This window comes from Podarcis erhardii (assembly GCF_964252035.2).
Source record: "Podarcis erhardii genome assembly, chromosome: 9".
In the NCBI taxonomy this organism is placed as follows: domain Eukaryota; kingdom Metazoa; phylum Chordata; class Lepidosauria; order Squamata; family Lacertidae; genus Podarcis; species Podarcis erhardii.
The window spans coordinates 43,026,282-43,049,627 of record NC_138512.1 but is presented as its reverse complement, the minus strand read 5'-3'; the positions used below and the strand labels follow the sequence as shown (position 1 = coordinate 43,049,627).

General features: G+C 41.5%; 1 protein-coding gene and 1 long non-coding RNA gene across 9 annotated transcripts; one reads left to right on the top strand and one right to left on the bottom strand.

Annotated features, from left to right (window-relative positions):
- Nucleotides 1–6: 6 nt before the first annotated feature.
- On the top strand, nt 7–17,556 carry REELD1 (reeler domain containing 1). Of its 6 annotated transcripts, none has more exons than XM_081875356.1 (9): nt 7–93; nt 4,633–4,695; nt 6,837–7,053; nt 9,493–9,715; nt 11,163–11,335; nt 12,680–12,992; nt 13,978–14,041; nt 14,968–15,024; nt 16,619–17,556. In XM_081875356.1, exons 2-9 carry the CDS (start codon nt 4,684–4,686, stop codon nt 17,255–17,257), a joined length of 1,698 nt encoding a protein of 565 aa, XP_081731482.1. In that variant the 5' UTR covers nt 7–93; nt 4,633–4,683; the 3' UTR covers nt 17,258–17,556. The 6 variants fall into 6 exon arrangements, with proteins under 6 accessions (XP_081731482.1, XP_081731480.1, XP_081731481.1 ...); XM_081875354.1 differs by having other exon boundaries at nt 72–1,577; XM_081875355.1 differs by having other exon boundaries at nt 72–1,577; nt 4,602–4,695.
- LOC309349493 lies at nt 17,174–23,106 on the bottom strand. Of its 3 annotated transcripts, XR_014159965.1 has the most exons (4): nt 21,992–23,106; nt 20,249–20,366; nt 17,528–17,784; nt 17,174–17,320 (listed from the first exon to the last, which is right to left on the bottom strand). It is a non-coding gene; the product is annotated as an uncharacterized lncRNA (long non-coding RNA). The 3 variants fall into 3 exon arrangements; XR_014159966.1 differs by lacking the exon at nt 21,992–23,106 and having other exon boundaries at nt 17,528–17,779; nt 20,245–20,913; XR_014159967.1 differs by lacking the exon at nt 21,992–23,106 and having other exon boundaries at nt 20,249–20,913.
- Between the last annotated feature and the right edge of the window lie 240 nt (nt 23,107–23,346).

Here is a 23,346-nt window from a genome sequence, read left to right as displayed (position 1 = left end):
ATAACACCATAGTGGAACCTAACACCACACTGGAACCTTTCTTGGACTGCTAAAGTGTGAAGGCCTGTTTTCAAAAGTTGGATGGCTGGAAAGGTAAGGCAAACTGCATGCCCTGTTTTAAAAAAGCACAGCCTCTTTCTTTAACTCTAGTCACATGGTAAAATCTTCAGTTGCAGTCTGAAGTGAACCATCAAAAATCTTAAATAGTGGGTGTAACAGTGACAATTCAACAGTAGGAACAGGATGGAAGGAAAATCCAGGGGTAGCATTGTGCCAGCTACAAGTAAGCACTGCAAATGAGAAGCTTCTGTTTATGTGCCAGCCCTCCAAATCCTGGCAACCCTTTGCTCTCCTGATTGCCGTTAACTTTTTCTTCTTTCTCCCCCTTCAGCACACTGGGAGGCTCATAAATCTGTGTGGCTGCACAGAGTGCAGGATCTGACATGTAATATAAAATCCAGCAGCTTGAGCAGAATCCAAAGACTATTCTTTTTTTATTTTTAAAGCAGAGTCAGCCTTGAAACATGAAAGCTAAGAAACTCATAAAAAATAAATAAATTGGTAGGATGGGCTATAACAGAAATAGGGGGGGGGTCTCTGTAGAGCTGCTGTGGTCAAAGTTCCACTGCATATTCCTCAACCATTCTTTAGGCCACACACACTTTCTTTCATACATTTGTGCCTCAAAATGTTCAACTAGATGCCTGACTTTTGAACCCGAGGAAATGGAAGAATAGGGGGAAAGGAATTATAAACCTTGTGTTTTGCAAACTAAGTTAAAACTCAGTTGCTGCAAACAAAATGTTTCCTTAGTCTGAAATAGCCATTGATGTGTGTACAAAGGAATCTTACTCCTGTTCAAAATATGTTTAGGGTGTAATTCTATGTTCAGCTTATTGGGGAACAATTCCCATTGAACTCAGCTGGGACCTACCTTAAAGGGGTATCTCTGAATAGGCATGTACAGGATTGTACTGTATGCAAAGCTAAACTAAAACAAGTCCTATAGTATAGAGTTGAGAATATTTTGATAAAAAGTTATAAAACAACCCAGCATGGGGTGCCTTGTACATTATACTGTTCTCTGAACAACTTAAAGCTGCCTTTAAAAATCAGCACATACCTTTCTTTGAGTTGTGCATGAATAAGCATTAACAATCGTGTGAATACAACATTGTTCCATCTCCTCAAATAACAAGACCTTTGGTACAAGGAGGGAATAGCAACACTTGAAGGGAAGGAATTAATAATTGTTAACTTATTCACATTTCACATGGCTCTGCGCAGCATACAAAGAACACAATTTTATAGCATGTTTCAATAATTTATAACTCCTTGACAAGGGCTTGAGAAAGGACTGCCATGTAAATACAAATCACAGGCATGGTTTTCTATTAATGGCTTCTTTTTAAAATGGATGTTCCTTCAGGTTTACTATGTAATTTTTAACTTGTTTTGGAAAAAGGTTACAGGTGGCAAGGTCACTGGATCCCTTCATCTTCCAAAATGGTTGCTGGAAGTAGCTAAAGTATTTTGTTTCCAAACATCTAAAACAGTGTATTTATGGAATGTTTCTTGTAAGTATATCCACTATTATATAATATCTTACCCACAGTTAATTAACCCTGTCACAACTCTAAAGAGCAGCTTTATTTAAGAGCCCTAATTCAAATATATGCATACACATGCGCTGCATTGCATGCATAGCCCAAGATAATAACTGGCCATCCCCTTGTGTCATTGCAATGTAAACAGAGCAGCATGACTGGGAGTCATTGCAATTGTGCTATGTCTGTATGTTCTTTAGGATGTAGCTTTACATTAAATCATGGCTATCCAGGAAGGCAAAATGGCTTAGCGACAGGGATGAAGACTTAACTTAATTGCTGTTAAGGAGAAAAGTGATTGAAATAGACATTTGGCTGTGAGTAAGCACCATTGAGGGATGCGGGTGGCGCTGTGGGTTAAACCACAGAGCCTAGGACTTGCCGATTAGAAGGTCGGTGGTTCGAATCCTCGCGACGGGGTGAGCTCCCGTTGCTCTGTCCCTGCTCCTGCCAGCCTAGCAGTTCGAAAGCATGTCAAAGTGCAAGTAGATAAATAGGTACCGCTCCGGTGGGAAGGTAAACGCCGTTTCTGTGTGCTGCTCTGGTTCGCCAGAAGCGGCTTAGTCATGCTGGCCACATGACCTGGAAGCTGTACGCCGGCTCCCTCGGCCAATAAAGTGAGATGAGCGCCGCAACCCCAGAGTCGGCCACGACTGGACCTAATGGTCAGGGGTCCCTTTACCTTCTTTACTAAGCACCATTGAACTCCTTAGGGCTTAACATATGAGTGTATAGGATCACACAGTTAATCCCACCTATATATTGGGGGCGATTTGGCTGAACCTTCACTATTTGCCTTAGGGCCTTTTACACAGTGAGCAACTCTTGGTGTGGATCAAGGCCTGCAGGAAATGAAAAGAAAGTTGCTATCTTCTGTTGGGATCTTGAAAAGTCTAAAGCTAACTCAGTCTGTATTCTGCTGATCTGTAACATATCAAGGCACAGTACTTTCCTAGTATAAAGATGAAGCTTATTTGCCCAATATTAGTCTATGAAAAAAAATGTTTGATACCTTTTTTGATACTAAAACTGCAATTCTGTACTCACCTGAGAGTTAAGTTCCACTGAGCTAAGGCTTCTGAGTGGACTCGCTGTAAGTTGCCCCTTATTTTCTGAAGTGTCTGCTCAAGGCTAGTTGAGCATTATCATGTAGCAACTGCTTTAAAATGCCCAGACTGAGCCCAAACAAATTCCTCCCTTAGGTAGGAAAGTGCAACTGATCAATGATAGAAGTATAGGATTTCTGTGCAAAATATCTATAGCTCTAGCAATTTTAATGAATACCACTAGTGATAAAATTTGCCATCACCTACTTACGCTTTCCTGAAAGGAGCAATTAATGAGGAAAATGACAATTAGCAATTTTTAAATTTCCAAGAATGCGTCTACAGCAGAACTAACAATCCTTCCCCAAAGCAAGAGTTCTAGTTTTTAGTCTGCTTGATGAAGATTTTAAAACCTAAAGAGACATAAGTAGAACAGCCTTCCACTCGAGTTTTTCAGCATTCAAATTTTAAAGCTGTTAATTTTAAATCTGCAGAGAACTTGCTACATATGCCCCCAACTACTGGATAATAACGCAGAGCAGGGTTATTTCTGCAGTAATATTGAAGCTGTGGGACTTTTCTTGGGGAAATTACCTTGCCCCTTCCCTCTTGATTTTAAATATTTGCCAGGCCAAAGTGTCCACTTTCCAGAGGTTTTCTGATTGGCTCTGCTGAGTGCTTTTGGTTTTATTTCTGCTGCTCTGTTTAATGTTGCTTGTTAGTATTCATGGGGCAGAGGTCGTTAGTGTTGCATCCAGGGGCACAATGATGCCCCTGAAGCCTTTTCCTACTGCCCACAAAGCCTCTGAATGCTTCCCTGAACTGCCACCTTGGTCATGACGGGGTAATGGTCGTTTACTCCCCCCCCCTTGGAAAAGTACATACAGCTGAAGGAGGAAGTTGGAAGAATGGCACTCTTCTTTCCTGTTTCAGCTCCATGTGCTTTTGTAGGTTCAGGTTAATTCTACCTGGATCCCTTGGAAGTAAGATGTGCATGCACTTCCTTTCTTTGGTGACCAGGGTGGTGGTACCCATGGCACTTGCTCAAACATCCAGATGTACCCACAGACCTAAAACATGTGAAAGGGAGGTTACAAATATTTTAGTATATATATAATTTTTGTGTGTGTGTGTCTGTGTGTACGTACACACACACACACACACACACACTGTTTAAGTTGTTTTCAGACTTTATTCTCAGTATTGGTTCTTCACTGAGGCTGTTGTCAAGGAATATGGTATAAATAAATGCTATGCTGCTCATGCTCTAGTGCTTGGAACACCTGTTTTGAAACTTCAGTTAAGACTTGCAGCCTTTCTTCACGCTAAGAATGGGATTTTGTGGCCATGACCTATATTCTTGGCCAGAATCAATGACATCAGCCAAGGTGAGGGTAGAGAATAGGGAGCTTTAAGGATCAGGACCTTTCCCCTTTGTATAACTGCATTTTAAAATGTTGTTGAAGTCAAAATATTTATGTTTTAATACAGTGAAATAGACATGTCTAGGTCTCATTCCCATTCCTTCCATATTATTTTTGCTCTCGGGTTATTCCCATACAAATCTGAAAGGCAACATACTCAGTGTATATCCTTGAGTGCACAAAAGAAAGCACATCTTTCTTTGTGCTACACTTGTGTGGGGAGGCGAGAGAAAGAGGCCAGACCTTAATGTACCTGAAACACTAGATTATTCCCACAGTCTTTTTAATGGCTCTCATCCTATGTTCACTTTTAAGTTTATTTGAGATTTTCTTCCAAGTAAATGTGTATAATATGGTAGTCCAGGTTTTGTTTTCACCGCGGAAACTTGGTGTTGCTGTGTTTCTTTTTAAGTGGATGAGTAGAGTGTGAAGAAAACTAACATGATTAAAACTGGATTTGAGCACTGACAGAGTTCCTGTAGGTATTAAGGATTAGCAGTAACAGCTGTTGCTCTTCTCATTAGTAGAGAGAGTAAAGAACTTTTTTCCTTAAAGGATGTTTGCCTGGCAGGCTGAAGGAGAAAATTGCTGAGTGTCTGAAGGAACATGTGTCCCAAGGTAAGAAACTGGCAATGTTAATGCAACTAAGGTGTTGAATACTAAGAGGAGATTTTATAGGGCTAAAAGCAAAATTGGGATGTGGGGGAAATATCCTATTACACAGGAAAAATAACTTGTATATATTTAACTACTTACAAAAATGGCTGTAGCAGGGATTATATTGGAAGATGGGAGTGTGTGGGACTCAATTTGTTCAAAACCTGTGCTAATTCAAGGGCTGGGTTTTAAAAAGGGATTCCTTTATATGGCCTTGTGTTGCCTTCAGTCTAAACGGTTTCAGAAATCGCTGTGGAGGAAAAGAATTGAGCAAAACATTGGCTCAGAATAAGTAGTTCAATATTGAATAGCATCTGAACAGGCACATTTAAAGGTGGTAGGAAAGTCTATATAAGCTGAACTCTGCATAGACCCATTTTTGTGTATGAGCTTAAGGTGTTTTAAGACACTAATTTAAATGCCAAATGGCTGATATGGTCTGGTAGGATAGAAGAGATGACTATAGAAGCTTATGGGATCAGCTAATGGATAATTCTTTAATGGAGAACTGATTTTGCTGATAGGCAGACACAAATGGAAGGGGAAGGAATAGGTGGCAGGAGGAGATTGGATACTGGATCTGCAGTGCAGATGGAAATGATTTTTCTACTCTTGTATGTTTGCTTCACCACCCTTCATTCTCTCCAATCTTAACTCACCTTCCAGAAAAGCTGGGCTTTTGTTTTGTTTTGGAAAGTATGAATAATTAAAGGAAATTTTGGAGTCAAGTATGACACGAGGCCTTTAAACTTCACTGACCACATATGGAGTGGTAACATTCTTGGCACTGTACCTCAAAAGAAGTGTCCATGAGACCTAGGCCTGACTTGGACAGGACATTCTGCTGCTTGGACCTTTCCTGCCATAGCTCTGTAGTGCTGCTCTACAGTATTCAAGCACAGCTGCTTTTAATAATTACATGTATATTTATACTTTTGAAGAATTTATTTCCAAGAACATGAATATATTCAGCATGGGCTTTTAAATATATGAGCACCTCCCTTTTTCCTATTCTTCTTTGGTATATTTCTAAGTCAGTAGGGTTGTGTGTTCCAGCACTGATCAGGAGGAGCACACAGAAGTAAAGTGAAAGGGAGGGAAATCGGAGAACTGATAAAATGTTGGGTTTGAAATGCTAGATTTAAATGGCTATATTGGGACAGTTGTGAATGTTCAACTTTTAAAGATGCCTCTAAAAAGTATTTTAGAAAATAAAATGGCATCAACATGGTGGGCATCATTAAGTACTTGTGTCCCTGTTCACTACGGATGCCATGAGGACCAGCCAATAAGTGATATGAATTTTGTATATGGTCATAGGGTGCTTTGGTAAATATTTGCAAAAGCAGTATACAAATTACAGTAAATAGGTATGTGTAACACGCACAGAGGAAGTTGCTTTATACCAGCTCAGAGCATTTGTTCGGCTAGGTTGATCCATTAAAATGGAAATACCTGGGATCTTCTGAATGAAAAGCATGTGTTCCTACTACTAAACCCTTCCCGACTTATGCTATCTCATCCCACATTATACTTGCAGTTTCAATGGCTGTGTTGTCTTCCAGCTACTCAGTATTGGGTTTGAACACTGGGGGAAATGCCAGCTGCCCTTCAAGGATGTGTTAGCTGCTGCAGTGCCCTCTGAACTGTGTGTGGAATCCAAGTAGCTGCTATCCATTCCCTGCGTGCTAAACATTGGGAAAGGTCCATCGATGTTTCTGATAGTTACCCCACTGCTAGCTCTCATTTTGCAGCATGGCCACAATGTAAGAGAATACATGCCTCGTCTGATTGCAATGAGCCAGAAGCATACTGGCAAAGGATTTCAGATAACCACTTTGCCTGGGTGGTTACTGCCCCGCCACCCCAACAGTTCCAGAATAAGTCAGAGCCTGCTTTGTTCTCAAAGTGTTTTATTTCGTGGATTAACCAAGAAAAAGCTCCAGGGAAGATTAAAACCTCCTTTCTCACAGTCCAAAGCTTGTGAAATTGACAGTTTCATCTGAAATTCAAAGGTGTCACTGGTGTAGCTTCATACAAATTGTACTTTAAAAAATTGATTGAAAAGCACTGCAATAACTTCCAACGTCTTTTCCTGACAGGTAGAGGAAGAGATGAAAGTTCAGGCACTTTTTGTTGCGTGGGCATTGACAATCCTGTGCTTAGTTTCATACACCGCAGCATTCTCCCATGGGGCCAGTCTTTCGGCATGTACTGATATGAGGCCCAAACATATCAGAGCTCACCTTCAGAACCCGCAGAATAACTATATTACCATCCATACCAATATATCCTTTTTTCCAGGTGACAAGGTTCCAGGTAAGGAGTCACAGCTACCGGTAATTATGATGTTTTTGGGGAAAGCCAGAGGGGTGTATTCAGAGGCCATAGATCAGGAGTGGGAACCTCAGCCTTGGGAGCCACATGTAACCTTTTTGGCCTTTCTATACAGCTCTTGGGACTCTTCCCAGCAACACTTCTTCTCCCCAGCCAACACTCTTCAATGTTGCTGCTTTGCATGAGCCTGTGGTGGTTTAGCCTGGCTGGAATGTGTCACTGAAACTCTGATCATGCTTTTTGCTTGCCTGGATGGTGCACAGAGAGTGGTATGTGAGTGTAACAACTAGCCTACTGTACAAAGGTTAAATTTGCATTCCTTGTTCTGCCCACTTTTGCTTTATGTCCCACCTATCATTGTGGGAGCTGGAAGTTTGCCCATTGGGCAATGCAGCCCTCAGGCTGAAAAAGATTCAAAGCACCGAATCCCTTCTCAGTTGCTCTTTGCTGCTTAAGATGGCCTGCATTTGCCAAAGTCCCAGTTGCTCTCCAAATGCAGGGGGACAAAACTGATTGAATGAACAGAAGAATGAATAACAAGCAGTAAGCAGATGTAACAGCAAGACTAAATTTGAAACACTAATTAAAATAGTCAGGGCAGTTTTGAAGATACTTATGTGGCTCACACAACGAGCACTTTACGGGTATGTTGGGAAGATATATTACTTAAAATGAAACTTGCTTTATATGTGATAATTAATGTGTGTTGGGTGCAACTGTGTGTAAACAGAAATCGAAATCCAGTTATGCTCATGTATATTACAGAAGGAGTAGCTTGCATGTGACATTGCTTGGAATAAACCACCAGTGTTTTTCATACACAGTTCATGGATCACTGCCAGTTACAGTTGGCTCTCATCAAAGGAGATGACTTAGCCTCCTGCTATGGAAGCTCTAGTGACTCCCTTCTGTTATGGCAAAGAAAGCTTCACTTTCACAGGCTAGAAATACCCCACCCCTCATCCTTCATGTGTACAGTTAACCTGTGAAGGGGGGAATGGGACTGTGTTTGCTGGCCCCACTTTGACACTTAGTTGCTGTTCCTGCCCCCTGGTGTCCACACATTTGCACAACTTCTGGCAGTAGGTTCTATGTACATACAACTGTATGTGCATATACTCCAGATCTGGTTGGACTACAACTCCTATCATTCCTGGCTGAGACTGATAATGATAATAATAATAATAATTTTTATTTATACCCTGCCCTCCCCAGCCAAGGCCGGGCTCAGGGTGGCTAACAAGCAATAATAAAAACAAATTGAATGAATACAACTTAAAAACAAGATTAAAATACAACAATTAAAATATTGAAACATTAAAATATTAAAATACAGCCTCATCACAGAAGAAAGAAAAAAGAAAGAGAGGGAGGGAATCAAATTGGCTCCAAGCCAAAGGCCAGGCGGAACAACTCTGTCTTACAGGCCCTGCGGAAAGAAATCAGATGCTGCAGGGCCCTGGTCTCATGAGGCAGAGTGTTCCACCAGGCCGGAGCTAGTGCTGAAAAGGCCCTGGCTCTGGTTGAAGCTAATCTAACTTCCTTAGGACCCGGGACCACTAGGGTGTTGCTATTTATGGACCTTGAGGCTCTCCGTGGGGCATACCGGGAGAGGCGGTCCTGTAGGTACGAGGGTCCTAGGCCATGAAGGGCTTTAAAGGTCAAAACCAGCACCTTAAATCTGACCCTGTACTCCACCGGGAGCCAGTGCAGCTGGAAAAGCACTGGGTGAATATGGCAGAGACCCTGTGAGGAGCCTGGCTGCAGCATTCTGCACCCGCTGGAGTTTCTGGGACAGCTTCAAGGGCAGCCCCGCGTGGAGCGAATTACAGTAGTTAAGCCTGGAGGTGACCGTCGCATGGATCACTGTGGCCAGGTCGGGGCGGGAAAGGTAAGGGACCAACTGCTTGATGCGGTGAAAGTGGAAAAATGTCGCCTTGGCTGTTGCTGTAACCTGTGTCTCCATGGAAAGGGAGGCGTCAAGGATTACACCCAAACTCTTAACGGAAGGCAATGGCACTAACTGGGCCCCCGCAAGAGAAGGGAGTTGGTCCCTCATCCCCATGAGTTGGAATCCATCAGCATGTGGAGAGCCACAGGTTCCCCTCTCTGCTTTATGAGATTTGGATCTCATCGTGATGAGACCAGAATGTTGACAGTAATCAGTGGAGGTCAGTATGGCAAGGCTTATTTTAGGTGTATCTCTCCCCGCCCCAGCCCCCCGGGACCCTAATGCTAATATTGGCTGTGCTTAATAAATTACCAAGGGCAACATTTATTTAAAAATATCTAAAATTCCAACAACTTGGCATTGCCAAGCACACTTCCCAACATGGAATGTAGATGCAAATTTCACAACGCAAATATTAAAATGCATTTCCAAGGGCTTATGTTATTGTGTAACTTCCACTTTGTCCCCAGTCACCGTCAGGAGCACGCGTGATTTCATGGGCTTTATGCTTCAAGCTCGCAGGGTATCAAACGATCAAATTGCTGGCACTTTTGTTTACATTCCTCCTGGCTCCAAACTGCTGACTTGTTTTGAAGATGGCGACACCGTCACCCATTCAGACAAGTCCCTGAAGAGAAACCTGTCGTTCGTGTGGAAAGCACCCGATCAGCCCATTGGAGACATCAGGTTCTTGTAAGAAATTTTGGATTGTTAAGATTGAAGGTCTGCTTGATGGTTAACAGATTGGAAATCCTCTAGTGGAGGAATCCATGGGTGCTAGCTAGCTAGCTGGCTCTTTGCAAAATTTACTGAGGAATGGTAGCATGATATTGATTCTAAGCTCAGAAACGTAATGGTCACTATAAGAGAACTTGAACCAGGTCTGCTCCATTATTGTTCCACCATTTCAATATCCTTTGAGTTCCACTCTGTTTGTAGTCCAGTAGGAATTCCACTTGTAGAAACTACAACCCATTTCCCTACATAATTACTTTCTGTTTTTCTTTTTCCTTCAGGAAGGCTTTCTTTAAAAAAGTTAAAATTATTTTCTATAAAAGCCTACCCAAAACAATTTATTAACTATTATTTTAAAAAAATCTTTCCTGCAGGAGTGTATGCTGAAAAGGGAAATAAGAGAAAACGTTTCATTTCTTCTTTGCACAGGTTTACAGTTGTACTCCTGAGGATTTAAGTTTGATATTTAAACTCAGACAGAGTGGCAAAGCATCATTTTTATGCTTTCTCTTTTTAAACCTTTAAACTGTATATAAATGGATTTCCAACATTGATCAGCTCTGCTCTCTCTGGTAAAGTGAAACCTCAACATTTTGGAAGGCATCCAACACAGGCAGATTTCATAAGCATCCTAAATGCTAGTAACCGCCCAGCCAAACAGGGCAGTATAGGTTAGGATTCCAGCCTTAGGGCACATTTACTAAACACTGGGCACAAGTCCTTTTAAGTAAACATTTTTAGAATTGAGCAGTACATTTTCCCCTCACACAGCTAGCTCCACCTGCCTAGAGAAACTAAAGCCAACTTTTGAGGGCATTCATGAGGCTGTTCTGGAAAGAGATTACATTTTTCTGTTTCCCAGTGTGACACTTCAGTGCTAAGACAAGCTCCATCTATTAAAAATATGTCTTTAACCAGTACATGTTTCTATTTGACCAGGCCTCTGTCTTTGTCTGATTAACATTTTATGTTCTTTTAAAAACTCAACAACTTTGGCTACCCTCCCTCAACAAAAATTCTGGCTACACTTAGGACTTGGTCTCGATTTGTTTTTTTTAAAAATGACATTCAGTTTTCTTCCCCTTCTTGACTATGGCGCTATTTTTGTCAAATGTAAAATTAATTTTTAAAAAGCTGATTAAATTAAAAGTAACTCCCCCCCCCCCATGTGTTTTGATTAGCTCTAATTGTGATTTTATTTAAAACCCCGTTCGCTAAGGTTTCAACTGGTTATTTGTTGTCATTTCAAAACAGAAAAGTGTTATGGTCTAATCCTTTAATGTCTTTTACGCTAATTCTGTTTGTAGATTTTAAAAAATTCCCTTTGATTTACCAAATGTTCTGATGATTTATTTATGGTACAGAATGACTAACACTAACGCTTCAAACACTTTTTTAAAAACAGTTTATCAGTCGTCCAGTCGTACTTTGTTTATTGGGCAAGGATTGAATCTTCTACTGTGTCTCAACAAACACAAAACAGAACCACAGCTGAAAGTAATGTAGCCCCCAGTGTAATAAAGCCAACACCTCTTCAAAAGTCTACTGATCTAAAAGGAGCATTTGCTGCAGAGAAAGGTATGTTTTTATCCGACATCCTCCCCCCCCCCGCCAAAGTGGAACCTTTCTATAGGTCTATGCTATTTCACACTTCTGCTATCTTATATGACTTAGAAGCATTAGGGCTTAGTGCAAAGCTTCTATGTTGGATTGAATTATAAACTCATTGTGTGATGCCCTGCATCATACACAGAACAGACTCATTGAAACCACTGAACTTAAGGGACTTGCATCCGTTGATTTCAATGAACCTACTCTTATGATTTAGTTGTGTACCACCCATTGACTCAGAAGTAAATACCACTGATTTCTATGGCCCTGATGTTCAAGTAAATATCCTTAAGATTATCTCCATTGGATTCAGTTCACACTACATTGCAAAGGGAATGGACTTTAACAGAGTTAGATTGTACATACTAATTCGGAGTATTAAGCAGCTTTGTTGAGATCACTTGCTCTTGGATCTCACCTGCAACGAAATGCATGAGCACCTTATTACTTTGAGGCCTCACAAGATCTCACTGAGAACTCTCAAAGTAATTCACAATCTCTGTAGATGACATCCATACAAGTTCTCTTTGAGGTTTTTTGGTAGAAGTGGGAAAGAAGAAGGGTGTGTCACTGTTGCTTCTCTCCCTCTGCTCTTTTGTAAAACTAAATTTGCTCTTTTATCCAAGAGTCTAACTCCTTGTCATACACAAACTTAATTCCTCTTTCCCATCTCATATTTCTTTCTTCTAACTTCCTTATCTTCCTGCTTATCTGATTGAAAACAGAATATACGTACTAGCCGAAAGATGATACTTGTTTTTCCAAAGCTGTAAGGTTTTCTTCTAACTTTTATTATAAGCTTTCTTTTATATTACTGCTCATTGTCATTGGGAATGGAAAGTCTTAATAAACACTGCATACATTGCATGAAAAGGTCCTGTTTTCGATACCCAGCTTCTCCATATAGATCTGGGAAAGACTCCTGTCTGAAATCCTGGAGAGCTGCTGCCACTTGGTGTATAAAGTTAGACAGTACTGAGTGAGATGGACCGCTGAAGTGGCAGTAAAAGACAGTGTGCTGTGTTCCCAGAATGTAATGTGGGCTAATGAATGTGAAAGTATTTGCCTTACTGATTGTCATGATTTGAATGTCATGATCATGCCCTTCTTGTGAGGTTCTCCAGAGGCACCTACTTGGCCACTATTGGAAACAGAAGCATCTAACAGATTAGATGTGTCTAATCCAGTACTCCAGTTATGTCATCTTAACAAATAAGAAATATATACATAAGATAAGCATGTTCAATATTTTAAGAAATGTCTGCTAACAGTATTATATTTTTTAATGTTTTGCTTTGTGCTTAACCCCAGAAAGTTCCACTCCTGACACCATCTTAACTCAGTTTGCAAAATTTACACATACTAGTCTGACTCGGCTTGCAGCCACATTGATTTTGGATCCATCTTACAGTGGACGACAAGTCTCTGAGCCTCCTGACAATGGAAATGCTCTGTCTGAATCCCTTGCAGACTTGGTCACTTCACATGCCATCAGTCGCAGTAGAGAAAGACAAGCTAATGGAAGTGGCACAGTTGGTGATCTCACACTGGAGCCATCACTTCAGTTCCAGGATCTTGGCTTCATAGCACAACATCATTCCTCCAGCCACAGCATGTACAACAGGTACTGTGTGAGCATTACATGTCATGCTGCACATAACACTTATTGCACTAATATTTATGAATTTTGGATTTGCCAAAACATGGCAGAGTCTTAAAAGATTCTGAGGGCTGCATCTCTCTCACACACCCCTGTTTGTTTTTCATTTTAAGTGTGTAAATAATTGTAAGATAGCAGCAGCAGAGCTTTCAAACAGGTGTAGGCATTCTGGAGGACCAAGACCAGCTAAATGCAAAATGGCTGCCATTTGAAAGTCATTTGGAATGATAGCTGTCCGGTAGCAAAATAAGATGCTCATGGAGAGAGACAGTCTTTGGAGAGATGGTCTCTGCAGCTTGTATCTAGTGTCACCATTGTGTGTGCAGAATTGACTTCCACTTCTGCAAAGGGAATTTTCCTTTCCCCCTTTTCCTTCTGTCCCCTATGCATCCTCCAAATCTCTCTTGGGGGGGGGGCTCTCTGGAGCCAATTCTGGAGGTCGTGCAGGGGGCTGCAGTGGAGAGGAGGGGAAATGGAAGTCCCAGTGCTCACAGAGTGTTGGGCACTAGCCCATTCCTTGTCTTTGGTTTTTAGCTCCAGAGCTCACCTGAGCGTATGATTTCAAATGACCTTCACATTGTGCCTATCTTATATGAAACAGATCTGATTCTGTGGCACATATGGGCTGTGGCTCAGTGGTAGAGTAGCTAGTTTGCAGCATCTCCATGTAAGTCTGCAAAGGACCTCTGCCTGAAACCCTGGAGATGTGCTACCTGTCCATGTAGACAATGCTGAGCGAGATAGACCAGTGGTCTGGCTCTGTGTAAGCAGCCTCCTCTGTGGGATTCATATATGTGACGTACCATACAATTAAAGCATCCCAACCCCAGTCCTGAGTAAGCTTTGGGAGGAATTTCCCTATGACAGTTAGGAACATGTGTGCAGAATACAAGCTGAATTTATCAGAACAAAATGTAATTAACTTACACTTTGCTCCCCAACATTTCAGGAGAGAAAATACTTCAAGCTTTCCCATATCACAGCTTTGCTCTACATGTATAAAAGGCATGGAGGTAAGCACTGGAAGGATGGCATTTGATTTGTTTTCAAGAAAGATCTTTGGTAGTACATTGTTACTGTTCTGCTTCAGCATTGTGTCTTTCTGACAGAAGCCTAATATGATAAAAGTGAGATATGTTTGTTTAAATTGGTACCACACTCTAATCTCACAGAGGTGTGCAAATAAGTAAGAGCCATTGCAGTGACCCAACACATAGCTAAACCCTACTAATGATAAAATTTAGAGTCTCTCCTCGGACACAAATTCAAATGCTCCTGAGACCATTTTCCTGCTGCTTTGTAAGGCCTGCTAGTCAGAGAATCACAGTGTCACTGAATGCAATGAGAACTTGTCTCATTATTTAATCTGCATTGAAATTGTAAGAGTATAACAATGTGGGACTGAAAACAAATCTGTAACTGTATTCCCCCCTCCCCCAACCATGTATATGGAGAACAAATTGTCCTTGAAGGCTTGAACTCAAAAGTATAATGGACACACTTCTGCTTTGTTTGCTTTGTGATGGGAAAGTCATAGGCTTGGTCGCATACTCACACAAGGCTGAACAGACCTTGTAGGGAATGTGTTGTTTGATTGCAGAACATTTGGTTCAACAGAGGGTCGGCCTGCTGGTAATGGGGCAGAGGCCTTTTGCATGTAGAAACTCTGGTTTTTACTTGAGTGAGGAAGAATTCTTTGTGACTTGAAAACTTGCCCCCAGTCTACAAATACAGAGGATCCAACAAAAGCTTGATTTTAGCCTTCCGGAATCCTGTCTGGAATGTCTGGCACACGTAGACTGCATCTGAGGTCATTTCATGTCTCTTGATAAGCACAGATTGCCAAAACTGATGTACTTAATTAGTTGTGACCTAGTTAGCTTTAAGATTCGTCGGATTCCGAAGCAAGTAATTCTCTCCCCACTATTACTGGCTTCAGACACAGGCATGGTGTGTAGACCACAGAGAAAACAGGCCGAGCAAAGAAGTGCATTTGGTGAGTTTCTCTCCCCTTAAAGTGTATGTATTTAGTGAAAATCTGAAGTACATTCAGAAAGACTAAATGAGCACAGTGCTACAGTGCTGCAGTAATCATGATGGCAGGTCCTGGAAAGAAGGCTAAATAGTCAATGTCTGATTTTCCAGTGGATTTTGATGTAGCTCACGTATATACAGAGGCATTAGTGCTGTTCTCGCTTACTCCAGTTATAGGGCAGTAGACTCTCTGAAATCTTAAATAAGTTAAAGTAAACTCTTGGAAGAGAGTCCCACTGGGTTTGTGGTACCTTTTTATGCAGACATTCAAAGCTATTGTGTTCTAAGTGTTCATTTTGATGCCAATTATTCCTGGAGTTGTATAGACAGGAGACAGCTGGCTGTAAACAGCTCTGCTGAAAGAGGATAGACATGTCTTACAATTAACCCTTGGGCCATAGATACAGCATACGGATATGCTCTTTCAACTACTACGATTCTCAGTAGTAGTAGCTTTCCTAGTCCTGCTACTCAGTGTTTTCCTTTGCTCATGGTATTAGGCACTGAGCAGAACACAGAAGTGATACAGATTCTGCTCAGAGGAGTTATAGTTCATACGGAAGAGACAAGGCAGCAGTGTCAAGGAGAGAGGGTAGTAATTGTCGCATAAATAGTAGGGATAAGACAGAGACTGTCAGAAGGCATAAAAGAACAGGCAGATGCTTACTTCATAGAATAGGATGGGCTGAGAGATGGTGATTGGCCCAAAGATCACTCAATGAACTTTATTACTTAGTGAGAATTGGAACATGCATTTCCATAGTTTTGCCCTTCTCTACCATATTGGGCCTCACATTTCCATTTTCCTTAACTGGCAGTGGCCAAGAAAGCTCCTGGTGGAGTCTAACCTAGATGAATGAATGAATGAATGAATGAATGTACTGCACCCATCTGATTGGGTTGCCCCAGCCACTGGGGGAGAATTTCCAACAAATTTAAAAGCATAATAAGACATTAAATCTTTCCCTATGTAAGGTTGCCTCCAGATGTCTTCTAATTGTTGTATTGTTCTTTATCTCCTTGACATCTGATAGAAGCATTTGATTGTGCAACAGGCTAACTCTATTCTCCCCTGTCTATAAAACCTATCAGACATTTTTTGAGCGAGCACAGACCAGTGGGGTAAACAAAATAGTTCTGTAACATTCCTTTACCCAAACACCAAGCCCATCACCAAAACATATAACGGCATCACAGTAAGAAACAACATGCTCATCTCTGAAGGTCACAAAATGTGGTGACACAGCATAAACCTGCTACTACCTCTGCAAGCTAAGAAGCCTTTCTAAAATGAGAATTCTGAATGCTAATCAATGGTTTCCTATCTTCTTCCTCATCCCCTCCCATTGGTCTGATTCAATACTGCTCTAGGATCATTTTCAGAGCTCTTAAGAAGTGGTGTGCTATTATGATGAGAACAGTTATCTGTGAGAATTGTGATGATTCTAGTAGGCTAACGATGATAGTTTTGATCTAACAACTAAAAGGTGACTGTTTATCTCAGCCAAGACAATGGCTGTCACATCCCATGTGTACTTCATCTCTTTGTTTTTAAGGGGGTTTCTACAAGACCTAACCCAGGCCTTAGCAAGTCTGTGCTACCCGTTACAGCTTCACCGCTGGTCCACTTCCGGGATCCTCTACGCCTTCCAGGCATGGGAACAATATCAGAGCATTTAGGTAGTGAAGAGGACACAAGTGTCTATCAAAGTTTATCAGGCGCTTCAAGGAAGATGGCAGAGAAACAAGCAGCGACGTGGGAAGTTCCAGCAAACTTCCTGCCCCAGGCTGAACTTACATCACATGAACAGGAGGAAAAGGGCAGAAAGGATATCCCTGAGAACACAGTCCTGAAGGTAACAAGAGCCACACCCAAAGCTACTGTTTCTGGAGGAGGAGGAGGAGGAAAGCCACGCAAGGAGTCCCAGCTTGTAGTAGCTCAGCTGGGTGTTCTCCTTGGATGCTCTGCTGTCCTCAGCATGGTGCTGGCTGTTGGTCTACGCTGCATCCATTCCCAGTATTGTCACAAGCGAACGGAAGTGTCCTTTAGTGAGCCAGAAAATAATGCCATGGCACTTCAGGGAAATGGGGAGATGATGCATTTCAGAAAGATACGAGAGAACAGCTTTGTTCTGGTACAGGCAGAATACAACTGGATCAGCCCATCAGGCAGTGGGAAAAAAGCTGTTCTCTAGGATGTCTACTAGCTCATGGTGGTTGTTCTTCCTGTTAGATGTCAGATAGCTTCATCTGTAGGCCTGCAGTAGAAAATAATAGCACAGGAAGTGGAGCAGTTGCATATAACCATCTAAGCAAACCTGTTTTGTGTAGGCATGATTTTGTGGCAATGCAGATGTATCTAGCTACTTTGCAGATATTATGCAGATGTTCTTACTTTCAGATATGAAAATATAAAGGTATGTTTTGTTCAAAGTGTAACTCTTAATGCAATTAATATTGCATACCTGCTCATTAAATTGGACTATTGTTGCTATTATGTTTCCTTTGTTGCCTTAAGGTAGTGCCAGAAATAGAAATCATCCCTCTGCCACTGAGTGTCACCTCCTAGTTCGTCTCTGCAGAAAAAGTTTCTGCTCTTGCGGTTCTTCTTTTCAAGTAAACAGAAGCCCTTTGCCCTCTTCTCACTTAGGTTGAGATGCCTTTGGTTTGGTGTGTGAGATTTCTCAAATCAGTCAAATGTTTGCCACTTGAGCTAACTTTCCTGTTTAGAAAAACAAAACAGAGCAACACTGGCAGTTAAGAAAATTGATCCATGGGATGCAAACACTGACTGGCTGCATTGTGAATTGATCTCCAGGAAGGAAACAAAGACACAGTAAATGCCACCTTTTGGCAGAGGAACATGGCTGCTCATCAGGTGTAAATGGAGAGAAAGCTTCTTCTAGCCATTTGCACCTTGATATGCTGGCTTGTTTAATCCTCACGGCTGGCAGTTGCTTTGTTTTCTACTTTGGATCAGTTCAGCTATTGGAACAATTGGAACAAAGACCTCAGGTCAACTCAGGAAACCCAATGGATGGCCCTATTACAACTTTTACAGCCTTTTAGCACTTTGACTGGAAAAACTTTCTTCGGATTCAGGTTGCGCTGGATTAAAGAAGGCCTGAGCAATGGTTAGTCTGAGACCAAGTTGAAGTTCAGAGTTAATTGGCAACGGCTATTTACTACTCTGAGTGCAAATCCTTCTCTAAGCATACCCAAAAGGTATGCTTTGGGGAATCCCAAAGTATGTAGAAATATTAAAAAATATCATTATTAAGGGGGGGGACCCCAGGGAAGGCATGCTCAATAACCATGCAATGCTGGCTGACTGTGGAAGTAGGTGGGGCAAGAGAACAGAAGACCAGGGAATCAGGAAATTTAATGGAGTATCCTGGGAATGGGAATGGCTGGCTGGCCCTGAAGAGAAGCACTCTGAACTGCAACATTGTTGCAACTCTCACTTTAAAATCACATATCTTAAAAAAAATTCTGCTTAACCTGAAATAGATTTAAATAGTCGTTGAGACCATTAAATTGTCATAGAATGGGATGCCACTGGGCATGCCTCTTCTTACTCACAGAGCTTGCTATGTATTTATTAGAAACAGTTATATCCCACCTTTCATCCTCAATATGAAACACTCTGCAAAAAGATTTTTGAAAAGACTTCAAAACTCAAAATATATGCAAAATAAAGTACAAGGCAGCAGCTAATAACAGGGAAATAGTGAGGGGAAATAAAGGTGATGAGATGACCAGGAAGAAACAAACAACTAAAACATCTCTCAATCCCTTTTGGCAATAAGCCATACAGGATGTGTGGCCACATCTTCCCTGAATTATTTTCAGCTGCACAATTATGTGTTTCAGATGAAGGGATTCAGCTTAAAGATGGAAATGAACGAGTGCACTGAAAAAGGTTGAGAAAGTATGATGAATTACTCATTCATTTTCATTAGAAGCAAATACTGCAAAACTTTTCACTGGAAAATAATGCAGGCTATCACAGAAATCATGGTAAGAAAATATGTGCAGCTGAAGTCAGTAAAAAGCTATTACAGAAACAGAGAAGACTGCAAAACGAATGTTCTTCCTAGACAGATGATCTGGATCTGTCAACTAAGTCATAGGAAAAGTGATTAATCTAGTCATATATTAGGTGTCTTTTTTGTTAAAGAATTGGGATGTTTTCAGTTGAGCATCCTTTCTCTAGCTTCATTGAACAAAATAAAAACTTTGTGCAATGCACAATAGTTGGGCTGCTTAATTTTAAAAGCTGCCTCTGTTCAGTACATTGTTAATGCAATCCCTAATTAACTGAGAAAATGGGTCAACAAGCTGGTAAATATTTAAAGAACTATCAGATTTCATTTAAAAAGTTTGCTATGATGGCTTAGCAGTTTATGAATAAATTACAAATTCTTAAGTCCTCCCGCACTATTTCTGTCTGTCTATGTTTAATAATACTAGATTGTTATAGCTTAGGATGTTTTTTAAACACACACACACACACACACACACACGCACGCCCTTGCCTAGTCCTATCTTCTGTAGAGAAGGTTAAATGTGCAACTTGAAGTGCACATAGATTAATTGATGGTATCATAGTTTGTCTCTACTTGTTGTGGACAGCCATATTTTAGTAACCTGGGTGCCTCCCAGGACCATTTGGCGAGGTGAGTTTAGTAAACGTGGAGCAAGATGGCAGTGCGAGGTTACGCAAGTGATAAAATTTGCTCCCAGCTTTTGCTCAGTCGACATATATATTTAACCCACTAACTGAGCATTTTTTGTTCCCTGTTTTGTGTGAACTAAAAATAGATCAAATACGGGTTGAAGTTCAACCCCCAGATCAGGACACTGTCTGAAGGTGCCTCATGCAGCAACCTTGCTGAAGCTGAGCTGCTCAGGGTCTGATTCTAATCAGTGCCTGAGCACCCTATGGAGACCTCTTTAAGAGCCACATGGCAGAAAGGCGTATTCATTTATTTTATAAGCGTATTTATTTATCTTAATGAACTTAATTCAGTGGGTAAGGGTAACCTTGCCATCACAACCTCTAGTCCTCAGCTCTATGCCTCTAGGAAGAGAGCAAGATTATATCTCACAGTGTTCCAAGGGTGAAGAAGACCAGTCATGAAGCACTTTGTAAATTAATATCAGTAGTGAAGTTACTTACGTACCTAAAAACAATTCTTGGGTACCATTTCTTTATCACGCATTAGCATGAACAAGCAGTGCAAACCAAGGTGTGATTATCCAAGGAAGGGTGGTATGGCTCTCCACAGTTCACGATGAGCGCTATAGGACAAAGACAGTAGACTTGCAGGCAGCAACATAGTTAAGAAGTGCAAAACCTTTTGTGCTTCCCTTCCTATACTAGTGTCACCGGGAACTGGACAGGAGCTGCATGCCACTGGTGGGTGTGAATTTGGCCACCTCACACTCATCCTGCTCACACATGCACACAGCCGAGCTCCTCAAATGATCTGAGCAAATTGGTCAAGGAAAGGGATCATCACCCCCTCTCTGCTCATCACATGGTTGAGATGATGAATGGGAAGAGGCTGATTCACATCATCAGCCCAACTCTGCCCACACCAAAGCTGTGTGTGTGTTGATGCTACTGTCACCAAAAGTATTAGGGCTGAGGGTCAGAAAAAATTGCGTGGGGGCCAGATTAGCTACTCCTGCCTGATATTGTGCCCTTTTCCTTTCTCTCATATAAATATCTGTCGTTGCTGCATATGGGAAGAATGACAATGTGGAGCTTGTGGATAACGTAGTTGCAAGGCAAACTGGGTCTTCTGTCTGGACCCTGTTTTCAGGGACACCACAGAGCACATGGAAATATATTACCCTAGATTGTGTAGGCACTTCCATCACCCAATCGCTGTGGATCATAATGAGGTTACAACTGGTATTTCATTAGGAAAGAACACCAAGCCATGAGCCATCTAAGTCAAGCGAACTGTAAGGAGTAATGAAACACAAAGCAAAAAGTGGGCATCTCTGGAAAAGAGGAGTGATAATTAAAATTAACAATACTGATCAAATATAGCAATGGCAAATCAGTCACTATAAACACTGTATTAGCTAATTAAAGCACACATACCTTTTTTGTACCAAATGACACTGTCACACCTATGACCTTCACTGGCATTAGCATGAGTGCCTAATATTAACATACTGAGTGCTGGCCAAAAGCTTGACTACATGAACTGAGCTTATTTTGACAGGGCATGAGCCCAGTGCCAATGTTAGAGCTTGGCAGAGGATGATGTGCGAGTTATTCTTGGCAGCTACTGAGTAGCAAGTAATTTATACTTCTAATGAATGATTCTAGAAGTAATGAAACCTCAACCATGCAAGACCCAAGTTCCAAGAAGCAGCTACTCAGATCCTGGGCACCTTACAATGTATTCTGGTGATCTCAAAATATCCATTGCTAAGAATAGCTTGAGGTGGCAGGGGGCGACAATAACACTTTTATTTTGGACAAATGCAGTCTTTTGTGTGCACTCTGGCGTAGCTCTGTTGCAAATGAGAAGGCAATGCACTGGCTATGCTTTACTGAGGGAATAGTGGCATTGCTAGGCATGAAAATATAGTTACAGAATTTATTAAATACAATGGCTTCTTTCCCATCCTCCAAATTACTACCTTAAAATAAATAGGATTTTATTACTAGATTTACTAGTATTAAGAAAAACACCACTACCACTGCTCTGATATATTCACTTATTCACTCACTCACTCACTCACATGACTTAGTATTGACCCAAACTGGGGAAGAGGTGATATTCCAAATACAATTTTTTTAATAGAATCATAGAACTGTAGAGTTGGAAGAGACCCTGAGGGTTCTATAGTCCAACCCCTACAATATTACCCACAGCTGTCTCTGGGTGGCTCAAACCACAAACCTGGTTAACAGTTGTTTTTGTGAAACATGATACTCTTTTCAGCAACTGAGGTAAATACCGGTAGTCCCACTTTCAGAGTGAAAACAGGAAAAGTTGCCCTAACTCTGATTTTACTTCAGTGTGCTGTCACATAGCCAAATCAATTGGTTTTGTGGTGCCATGGCATCATAATGCTGCCTATATGATCCCTGATTAGCCAGAAGACATAACCAGAAAGTGGAGGAAACTTACCCTCTGTTTTAAATATTGCACCCAAAGTAAGAATGGTTGTGAGCGGGTAAAATAGCATGGCACACCAAAAAAATACTTGCCCACAAAAAATTGGCTCAGCCCTAATGCAACAACCCCTCCCCAACGAAGATAAAGATATACAAAGGAAGCAAATCAAACTTATACAATAGCTGAAATGCTAATAAGCAAGAGAGCAGAGGATGGGAAATCAGAGTAAAATAAGTATGGAGAAATCAAGGCGGTTTATAAGATGAGGCACTTGTTGGCAGGAGGAATTGGTTTAGGTCTGGGAGAAAAACATGCATATGTAAAGCATAAAAAGGTAAAGGTACCCCTGACCGTTAGGTCCAGTTGCGGACGACTCTGGGGTTGCGGCACTCATCTCGCTCTATAGGCTGAGGGAGCCGGCGTTTGTCTGCAAACAGATTCTGGGTCATTTGGCCAGCATGACTAAGCTGCTTCTGGCGAACCAGAGCGAGAAAGAAAAACTACTGAAGTAATACTGGACAGGACAAGAAGACAGATGGGGGTGGGAGAAGAGTACAACTATTGCTTTTGTTTTTGGCAGCCATGAAGTGTTCATCTTTTTTCATTCATCATGATGATATCTACAAGAACATGACTCTAATGCATGTTCAGTCTTAGTAGTGGTGATAATTGCCCGCACAAGTTCTGTCACTAGATGGCTGCAGGAGCCTCAGCTCTTGACTTGAAAGTGGTGCTTTAAGATGCCTCAGAAAAGGAGCCCATTTACATCCATTCTGGCATCAACCTCATAGCCTGGCAGTTGGGGTTGGAATTTCTCCATGGCCCAAGGCAGCTTTCACAGTGTAATGTCTCCCTTTTACTTCCCTTATCCTCTGCTCACTCTGTTTACACAGATTAACAGCTTCGGTAGGTCAACTGAATTTATGGCTAGATCACTTACTGTATGTAGATCAGCTGACTGCCTGAGTCACATGATATTCCTGCAGTGCAGCAGTGTCATGGCAACTGTGATGCGCTGTTGGCAAATCCCAGTTTGGGCTTCCTGCATTTGTGGCAGCCCTTGAAACAGAATAGCTCACTAGTTCATCATCATGACCAGATTGGAGTTTCTGGTTCTGCTTATTGGGATGGCTTCT

What these genes read in the sequence shown, in the direction of transcription:
- REELD1 (XM_081875356.1), top strand. An exon ending in AGCATTTGCTGCAGAGAAAG is followed by an intron (nt 11,336 to 12,679) that starts GTATGTTTTTAT and finishes GCTTAACCCCAG; the next exon opens with AAAGTTCCACTCCTGACACC. An exon ending in AGCCACAGCATGTACAACAG is followed by an intron (nt 12,993 to 13,977) that starts GTACTGTGTGAG and finishes CCAACATTTCAG; the next exon opens with GAGAGAAAATACTTCAAGCT.